This window comes from Orbicella franksi, chromosome 14 (assembly GCF_964199315.1).
Source record: "Orbicella franksi chromosome 14, jaOrbFran1.1, whole genome shotgun sequence".
Lineage (NCBI taxonomy): Eukaryota > Metazoa > Cnidaria > Anthozoa > Scleractinia > Merulinidae > Orbicella > Orbicella franksi.
The window spans coordinates 1798165-1808385 of NC_138158.1; the positions used below are offsets into that span (position 1 = coordinate 1798165).

Consider the following 10221-nt stretch of genomic DNA (forward strand, 5'->3'; position numbering starts at 1 on the left):
ATCCTTCAAAATATTTTTCCTGCTTCGTTTTGCAGGTTCAAGTTTGACGCTTACTGTTTATTTACATTTCACATCATTAAAAATTAAGGGTGTGAGGTGTTTTTTGTCAATGACCTGATAATATGGTTATTTTCTGTGAACTGGCTTTATTTTTTACGAGCTTAGAAGATTCGCAGGAACACATCGCCATCGGAAGACCTTACGATACAAATTGATATTTCCTGTTTTTACCCAAAGGTATGTCCCAATTTGGATTCTTTCATAAAGTTATATTTCTTTTTCAGTATATTTTTACACCTTTCTTCAAATCAAATCAAAGTGATAATTATCCTTTAGAAATATCAATATCTCATCCACTGACCCACAAACTCGAGTAGATGATTCAATTTCTGACTATAACAGTTTAGAAGTTGTAAGAATAAAAGGCTTCCCAGTTTGACAGCTTAACTCGCTCTAGTTATATAAGAAACACTTGCAGATTATTTCTTTGTGTTGCGGTGGCAATTTATGAAAAGTACCTTAAAGGTCAAGACAGACACGCGATGTCCTGTGGTGGACAGAACAGAGTACATCAGCTTCAACATCGGAAGCTTAAAATCACAGCGCGGCCACGAAACTTCGTATAAGTTTTTCTAGAAGCTAACAAGTCACCGCTAATCTAAAGTACATGAATTTAGTGTGAGTAGCACACTTAGATATCATTTCACCAATGGGCTCTAACTGCGCCTCAGTCATGAAGTTATAAAAAAATACCCTGTGGCGATTGCTTCGAAGGTCCCATAATTTTGTGATGGAGCGATAAGAGGGAGGGGGAAATAAATAAGTTATTTACCGGCTTGAGGCCGGTCCGTATCGTATAGTGAAAAACTTTGTGCACGGACTCAAAAACGTTGTTGGAAAAGTGATAAAAACTGTTGCCAGCCATCTTCCTAAATCATCAGTTTAACGTTTAACTCTTTGTTATCGAGATATCATTACGCTGTGAAAAACATATCTTAGCATTGTTATGTTAGAACTCGCGTCAGTAAAGCGATATTACACTACAGCATAAGCTGTATTACTTACAGAAATTTGTATCAAACAGAGAATATATCATTTGACACTGTACCGTGAGGTCACTAGGCATGGATCATGTTTCTTTACACAGCACAGAGATGAAGATTGTCTCCGCACTTTTGGTGGGATGGGCGATCCTTCTAATGAGTTTACGTTATGGTATGGTAAATTATTTTAAATTATTTTGAATTATTTTAACTTATAAAATCATTTTATTGGTTTTACTTTCAAGTCTGATTAAGCATATTTTATCCACTTTAACTTGCAGGTTAATTTAGTATTAGTTAGTTACACATGACCCCTAAAGCATGCAATGCTTTAATCTCATCGTCTTAAAATAAAGGATCTTACTTCTTTTTTTTTTAATTTGATGCACATGTATATTAAAAAATATTTCGAAGATTTGATTGGAAGAAATTCGGGCCGATCTAACTTGCGAAATATGTTCGTAAAATCTCAAGTTCTATGAAAGGAGAAAAACTAAGATTACCACACAAAATCCAAACTATTTTTTATTTAATTAATTTGGAATTTGTGTTTTCCATTGAGACATCTTCCAATTAAAATTTTTTTTCTGGAGTAATATGTTTCAGATGGTAAAAAATGTGACTTATAAGAGCTTTGTGCGCTTGTAATAAGCGGTACAGAGCCTAAAATGGTGTGGGAAATTGTTAAGAATGCATTACCGCTGAGCCACCTTTGTGCTGCCATTTGCTCCTTCAAACTATTACTCGTGACATTCCTCCACATGGGTAGTACTTAGTCGATTGCTTTTGTTACTAGATCAACTAATTTAAAAAGTAAACAACGTTTTTCATTTTACAAAAGATGAAAATTCAAATGTACAACCGTCGAACATTCACAACTGAAGATGACATAGGAATGTCGAAACATGTTTTGTAAAATGAAAAAAGTTGGTTTCCTTCTTAAAGATTGCTGTTACAGTGCTGTTTTTACGATCTTTTTATTTATTTTTTAGTCCTTTAACGCTTTTAAAAATATTGAATATTCCTGTTTCACCTCGCATTTAGGGATAAATACGTTACAAAATTTTTAATACGAAAAGGTTTCTTTTTCAAGGTCGAGCATCATCTATCAAACATAATCGACTAAAAGAAACAAGTCTGACAGAGGGTAAGTTTTCATGGTTTCTGCACGCCAGGCTGGCCAGCTGATATTTTGTTTTAATGTGCCATTTTTGTGCTTGGAGTACGACTCGGATTTTAGTTTTCCACTGTGACTGAACTGAAATGTTTTGTAGACTGATATTCTCACTCAAGATACGTTCTTCTTTTAGGTAGTAATTTACCATTATGTGTAAGAGATTTTCATTTATGGTGTCTTTTCCGTTTGAAACATATCAGCTAATGTCAGGAAAAACAGAGTAAAATCTTGATTTCTTTTCATTTCAGAAACCGAAAACTATGTTTTTCTGATCACTTTTCTTTCATAAAATGCTATGTTAGATGAAAGAGAAACGTGATTTAGTTAGTGTCTGACAGAAGAACTTTTAGACCTTTTCTGTTTAGAGAAACAAGAAACGACCTAACATTATTAGAGTCCAACGGCTGTCAAACATGTGTTGTATGTAACAGTTAGTTACACACACTTTTATATACACAGTTTTATATTATCACCAATTTTATAATATTGTTAGCATTCATTTGTTTAGTATTTTTAAAAATCTTTACATTAGTGTATATTGAAGTATTTTATTAGTATTTTTAGTAACCATATCTTAGCTGGTGTAAGTTTTTAGCAATTTTTAGTAATTTTTAGAATGTTGAAGTATTCTATTAGCATTTTTGTTAACTATCTAGTAGCCAGTGTAAGTTTTTAGTAACTTTTAATTATTTCTACAGCTTGTCCCCAAGTAACGCCTATCGCGCTTGATGCATTTGACAGGCAAATAAAGTTACTCACTTACTATCCGATTCTCATGAAATTCATACATTTCAGATTTCAAATCCGAAATCTTTTGGCGAAAACTCTTAAATCAGCTTTCTTCAAAAAACAAAGTAATCGACTTTGTGATGGTATTCCCAAAATATTGGAACAGATTTATTAAATTTTATTTTTCAGAAGGGAGAGGAGAGAGAAGAGCATGTCCTGGTTTACCCGAAAAACCAAGGTATCTTTTAGTGGAAAAATTGGTAAAAAGAGCGACAGGGAGAACTGACGTTTGCAATCTATTCACATACGGTTGTTGGTGTGGTCGACGTGGACACGGAAAATACGTGGACAACTTTGATTAGTAAGTATGGACTTCCTCCAAACCATAACAATAACAATAACAATAACAATAACAATGACATTTATGACTTAAATTGAGCTTTTTCTATAAAAATAGTCAAAAGCGTATTACAATTAGATCAATTCTTACAACTTAAATTGAGAATTAAAACTACCAAAGCATCTTAAAATTTTTAAAAGTGCTAAAATCCTATAATATATTCGAAAATTGGACTTATAATGAAGTCTTAACAAAAGGCCTTAGAGAACAAATGAGACTCAAAAAGCAACGACGCTTTGGGAGTAAGTTGTATCTCCTTCAGAGCTTGATATTTTGTAGGGTATAGCAGGTTAGATCGGTCTGAAACTCTTTCGATCAGATCTTCCAAAAATTTTTAAAATATACATGAACATAACAATCTGGTTTGATTAAAATTTGAAACACGAAATAAAGTAGGGGTTGTACAATTAATTTCTTTGTTTTTTGCAAATTGGCAAATTGTGTCTTTCTTTAAAAACTTGCGTCAAGGAAACTAGATTATTAGAACTACTCTGCCAGATTTAAGGCATTTTCGCAGAAGGAAGTGCAATAAGATTCCCTGCTTTTTTTGCTTTTAATGGTGCTGACTACTAAAAGCATATGCAAGCATGTTACAAACTATATGAAAACCCTGACGTTTTTCTTTAAGCGCGCGCAAAATACTTACCGGCGTCTGTGTAACTTCACTGTTTGTTTTTAAATTAATCATTTCTGTATCATATATATCCATTTATGATTAAGATGCTTTTTTCTTCTGTTCCATTCCCTTCATTTTATCTTGCCTCCCCCATAGCTTCTGTTCCCCTCTTGTTCCTTTTTCTCGCTCATAATTTCTTTGGTTATTGTCATCAGCTGCTGCAAAGTTCATGATTTTTGTGAGAAAGACCTTGATAAAGATCCGGACAAGTGTAATGTTGTCGGAGGACTTAGGTTTAAGGTGAAACAATTCCTCTACAACAAAGATACCAACAAGTGTTGTGAGTAACATATCAAACGCGAAAGACAGTGTTTGACCACATTTCCAAACACCGAGAAGTTAGTTGAAAATACGACGCGTAGCGGAGTACTTTTTTAGAGCTTCGAGGTGTTTGGAAATGTTGTCAAACACTGTCTTGAGTGTTTGATATACCTTCTTAATGGAAACTAGAACTAAGGAGAAAACGGAGAAATAAAATCGTAAAATCTATGCTAATTAAGATCAGACATCCAAACCAACCGTCCCGACCATGATTTCCTGTCTCTAAACTTGATGAATTATTGCTGTGTTCGAAAGGTTTGTTCAGGGTAAAATGGTTTTTTCATTCTGAGAAAAAGTATTCGTTAAAAGTAATAAAGAAGAACACCTAAATGAAGTTGTTGTTAAACGGGGCATGATTACGTACGGCTCGCACTTCACCGCTTGAGTTGAGAGAAATTTATCTCGGAGCTATCGTGTGTATATATGGCTTATAAACGAGGGCGAATAAAATAAATTTTTCAAAGCAATATTCCAGAAGTACCCTAAAGAGGAGTGGTCTATGCTTCATATTGTTTTTAGTTCCGGAATTGTAGGGCAAGTTTTAGCTAAAAAACCAGTCTATTTTATTTTATTTTCATTTCGTTTTTTCAGTGATTTTTCTATTGTTTGAATTTTAATTCTATTAATATCTAGATCTCCAATGAAAACACGGGAAACAAAAAACAGCTTTTCGGGACCGGTGACTATCGGGACTTTAGAGAAAGGGGCCCCTTATCCCTTCTTTAACCATTTGCCCGTTAATAGATAATAGTCAAGCGAGTTTTGTGAAACAATGCATGATCCATCAGTAATAACTAAACTCGACAGGGAGGGTTGTTCGAAAGCCGGTTTACGCTAACCTAGGATTAAAATTTAACCGAAGTAGTAACTTTTCTGAAATAAAATTGTTTTTCACTTTTCATGGTTTGTGTATTTTGAGATTACCCAAGCTTAAAACTGCCAGACAAACAACATAAACAGAATACCTTATCGAAAAGTTAGAAAACTTAAATCAAAATTCTCGCTAAACCCGGGTTAGCTTAATCTGGAACAACCCTGCTTAACTGGTTTACCTGTTTAGTGAGATGTACCTTGCAATTGTCAACACAGCTCCAGTGAGTGAATATTCTGCAAGACTTATGAAAGAGAAGAAGTGCAGGCATGCTGTATGTCTTTGCGACATGGAGATGGTTCGATGTATGGGACACTATAAAAGTGAGATTGATACTGACAACATCTCACATCAGCAATGCAATATCACAGGTAACATTTTAGTTCCAGGACTAAGTGATTTGCATCGTAATTCATTCGAAATTATGAATATATTTTTTCTCTGTTTCTTAGTAGACTTTTGGTATGCTATAGAGACCGAATGAGTGCGGGAAAGTTCAGTCAACATTTATGCCATGTTTAAACCTGTTCACTTGATCTGCTAATAATGTCTAATTACAGAGAGTCCTGTTTGCAACACCAAGGCGGACGTGATTATTCTGATCCAAGACAGTCAAGGTATTTCCTCGGCGACAGTTAAACACATCAAAACCGTGGTGAAAAGAATGCTGAATCAACTCAGCAGTGAGTCAACTGACTTCAAATTTGCTCTGGCAAAGTACGCTACTTCACGGCGAATGAGTTGTTTCGGAAGCGCAGAGGAAACAATCAGTTACATGAACAACGAATACCAGCATGGAGGAAGCGGTCGTAACCGGTTAAAACTTGCGCTAAGCAAAATGGTATTGAAACAGTTTGACAAGCGTCGTGGCGACAGAAAAACGGACACGGCAAAGGTGAGATTTCTTTTTGGCATTTTTCCCACTTGGTCTAAACTGTGTGACCAACAAATTCAAGTTATCTGCATTATCTCTCACTTTCATCAAAATTGGTATAGGGAAGACAAAGGATGAGAGAAGGAAACATACTGCAAGATAGCAAGCAACAAATTCCAAAGTCTATTATTCAAATTGTCAATCCTGTTTTTCATTCTTCTTATTTACAAACTTGTTTTTTAATTTTGAAGATTCTAGTCATATTCTCAGACGGGAACACGGTGGATGAGAATGGAGACATCATGGACACCTTCATGCTTGACAAAACAGCCAAAGTTTTGAGAGTCGATAACAGCATCAAAATAGCTGGTGTCCTTATTCCCAACACTGAGAAAACACCACGAATACAAGAGTTAAAAGGCATCGTCACTGAACCAGATGACGCTATAGAAGCCGATTTTTCTGCTTACCTTGACAAGGTCGCAGATCTCCTAGCAACCCAAATAAAGGAATTCGCTTGTTCTTATGGTAAGAAGCTACTCTTTTCAGTTGGAACTTTCTCTTTTTATCTCTTTGTATAGGACTGGCAAATAAATTAAAATGGCCTTCTTGGGTACGTTTCTCCCAGTACAGGGGGGTTGGGGGGGGGGGGGAGAGAGAAGTAGCAATTCAGGAACACTCCTCGGAATTTTACAAAGGGATTTTCGATTTGAGGGCGAAATTTGTCGTTATTCAGATCCTTGCAGTTTCCATTGTTAAAAAAAGTCGCGGCAAATAATACTTTGCAGTTGTAGCTTTTTTCTGAAAAAGCAATGAAACGGGTAGAATACACCCTTATACTTTTAATGCACACACCAATCCTATAATTTGAAAACATCATCAAATTTTAAATGGGTAAAGTTATGTACCTTCGCAAAAATCGCCTTCCTGAAAGTTTCAATAAACGTACATAAATATAATATGATAAGTAAGAATTTTCCGTTTGCCCTACCGTGGAGCAAATGAAAAGAAATTCTCACTCCGTCTTCAGACTCTTCAAGGCCCTAAATTAGCTACTTCTCTCAACACTGAAATTAAAAATGCCTCTAGTGTTGCTGTGTTCGACTATAAACTTAAGTTATCTTGCTTGGTATAAGTATATTTTACTTCTCTTAGTGTGCTTATTCTTTTTTTTTTAGTCTTAGGTATTTTTAAGGTTACTTCAAACCTTCGCGGGAGTCCTCCAGAAAAAAATTTGTACGCGCGCTGTTTTCAAGGAAACCCCCACAAACTATATATCAACAGAAGGGTTATAAAATGTAAAATTCGATAAAATTATGGTTTGTTTTGGATTTTGCTTTCCAAAGGCGGCAGAGGCCGTCAACTCCAAAATGACCGACTGACGTTCCGGCGAATTAATCGGGTATCAAATGCGATCGTTCATGCAAAATAACTGTGCAGTGTTAATCACAAAGCTTCAATCTCCAAAAACGCGTCAGCATTTTCTTTTATTTCTATTGGTTATCTTTTTATAGATCTGTCAAATTCGGCGATCGAAAAATTCGCGTAACCTGTTACGTTAAAGGCCGCTACGGGGAAAGTATTTAAAATAAAGGAATTTGCCGACACGCTTTTGTTCCATATCTATCAGTGAATGTTCTGACCAAATTTCATGGAAAACCGTCAAATCTGCATACCCTATTAATTCATTTAAAGAGAAGGGATTCTCTCAAAAAACGAGTGCGAGTTTTCGCCTTCTAAAGACTTATAAACATATCACGCCTTCACAGAGGAATATGTCAACTTGAAAGCCGCGAGCCAATGAAAAAACAGAACCCCTAGCGTTCACAGTATGCAAACTTGTGCTTCGCGGACATTAATTTTCTTGACCAAAAAAAAAATCGACTAAAATAGCCCCGCGGTTTGAAGTAACCTTAAGGTAGTCCTTTACATAACCCTTATTCGCTTCTCTGGGCTTCCTTGCTTTGTACATTGATATGTTGTAAATAACAAATTATGTTGAGAGACTACTCAGATCTTGAGTGCATATGGAGTTTAATACAGGTCTGTTTCGTAGGCTAACAAAAAGTTAGCCCACTCATCGGTTAGTTTCCATATACACTGAAGCCTACCGATATTTTGTAGCGATATGTTGTAAATATATTTATAAATGGCATAAACAAAACAAGAACAAGAACAAGAACAAATACAAGGCTTAAATTCTTATAGCTGAAAGAGGCGCCTTGCGATAAGATGGCTATGCGTCATATCGTATCCAGTTTCCATTGAAATAAAACCCTAAACCTAAGTGACAGGCCTCAATTTATTAAGCAATTAGATTGTGAGCTCGAGATTTCTATCACGCATAGAAATCGAGAGCGAATAATCTAATTGTTTTAATATAAGTCTACTAGTCGTTCAAAACTTTATCTAAATCCTCTTCACAGACACTTCAATCGAAAACGCCAAGAAGCGGTCGTGACTTTTTTAACAAGGGCACACTGCTACGCTACTGGCTATCGATCACAGAATTGATAGTGGGTAGCGTAGCCAATCAGAGAACGGCATTCGTGATAGAATGCTGGTAGATTTATACTAATTACACATAGTTGATCAACAGTAGATTAAAGAATACCTTGTGATTGTCCACAAGATCTGTAGCGAAAAATAAAACAACGTTGTCTAATTACAGGAGTTTACTTTTGCATGGACAAGACGGATGTGATTTTTCTGATTCAAGACAGTCAAGGTACTTCCTCAAAGACGGTTGGAAACATTAAAACCGTATTGAAAAAAATAATGCCTAAACTACGCAGTGTGTCATCTGACTTCAAGTTTGCTGTGGCAAAGTACGCTACGTCGCGGCGAATGAGTTGTTTTGGAAACGCAGATGCAACAGTAAATTACATGGACAACGAATACCAACACGGAGGAAGCGGCCTTAACCTGTTAAACCTTGCCTTGAGTAAAATGGTTTTGAAACAGTTTGAAAAGCGTCCTGACGACAGAAAAGACGATACGGCAAAGGTGAGTTTTTACTTTTGGCTATTTTCTGTTTTGGTCTGACTGTGTGATCAACAAATTCAGGTTATCTGCGTTATCTCTGACTTTTATCAGAATTGATATCAAGAAGATAGAAAATTTGGGGAAAATAAAAACCAAGGGCCCGTTTCTCGAAGGTCCCAAAAAGTTTTTCCACCCGAAAAGCCGTAGTAAAATCTCGAACCTTATGACTACAGAGCTGTTTTATGCACAAATTCTTACTATGAACAGAGGTTCTCGTCACACAAGAAGTTTCAGGCGTATACAACTCTCTGTCTTTAAATACCGATAAACTAAAAATGGCTTTGCGGACCCGAAAAGTTTCCGGGCCTTTGGAGAAACGGGTCCCTGGCCTCAGTTATATAAATACAAAACCAGAAACTCACTGCAAGACAGCAGGTCTTAAATTCCAAAGACTTTTGTTCAAAATGTCAGTGTTAATAAATCGTCCGCAATGTTCAAGATTCTAGTCATATTCTCAGACGGGAACGCACAGAATGAGAATGGTGACATTATGGACACCTCCACACTCGAGCAAACAGCAAGGTCGTTGAAAGAAGACAACAGCATCAATATGATTGGTGTCCTTATTCACAACGCTGAGAAAGCATCACGAATACAACAGCTGAAAGGCATCGTCTCTGAGCCAGATAACGTCATAGATACAAATGCGGCGAGGGTCACCAGTTACAACAACATCGCGGATCTCCTGGCATTTCGCGTGAAACGATTGGTTGGCTGCCTTGGTAAGAATGTTATTTAATTCATTCTCTATTTTTACAATCCCCCGTAATTCACTCTGTTTGCCCTGTTTGCCCCCCAAATTTTGGATCAACTACTGTTGCAAAATGTTCCTGAGAATACGCAGACCTCCCAAGAGTATTTAAAAATAATAATTTATGGAAAATTAGGGAGCAAACAGAGTGAATTATGAGCAGTTGGAAAAAAGAGAATAAGAACTTTATCTCTCTATACCATTTATACAAGGGTGCGTTCTTTTGGGATCTTCTCCATCAGGGAACAATTGTCCAAGATCACTCCGATCTTGGTGGATCAAAGGACCCGATGATTCCACTCTGATAAAGGATTTATAGTCTTTAAATGCATCC

At 36.2% G+C, this 10221-nt stretch overlaps 2 protein-coding genes across 2 annotated transcripts; both read left to right on the forward strand.

Annotated features, from left to right (window-relative positions):
- The first annotated feature begins 1124 nt into the window (after positions 1–1124).
- Positions 1125–4711, forward strand: LOC145468035 (uncharacterized). Its single transcript, XM_081451697.1, has 4 exons — positions 1125–1215; positions 2137–2190; positions 3139–3310; positions 4181–4711. Exons 1-4 carry the CDS (start codon positions 1125–1127, stop codon positions 4311–4313), a joined length of 450 nt encoding a protein of 149 aa, XP_081307823.1. The 3' UTR covers positions 4314–4711.
- Positions 4238–9894, forward strand: LOC145467991 (collagen alpha-4(VI) chain-like). The gene is made up of 6 exons (XM_081451650.1): positions 4238–4305; positions 5436–5588; positions 5778–6112; positions 6343–6619; positions 8763–9097; positions 9576–9894. The coding sequence occupies exons 2-6, from the start codon at positions 5465–5467 to the stop codon at positions 9873–9875; spliced, it is 1371 nt and encodes a 456-aa protein (XP_081307776.1). The 5' UTR covers positions 4238–4305; positions 5436–5464; the 3' UTR covers positions 9876–9894.
- Positions 9895–10221: the final 327 nt, after the last annotated feature.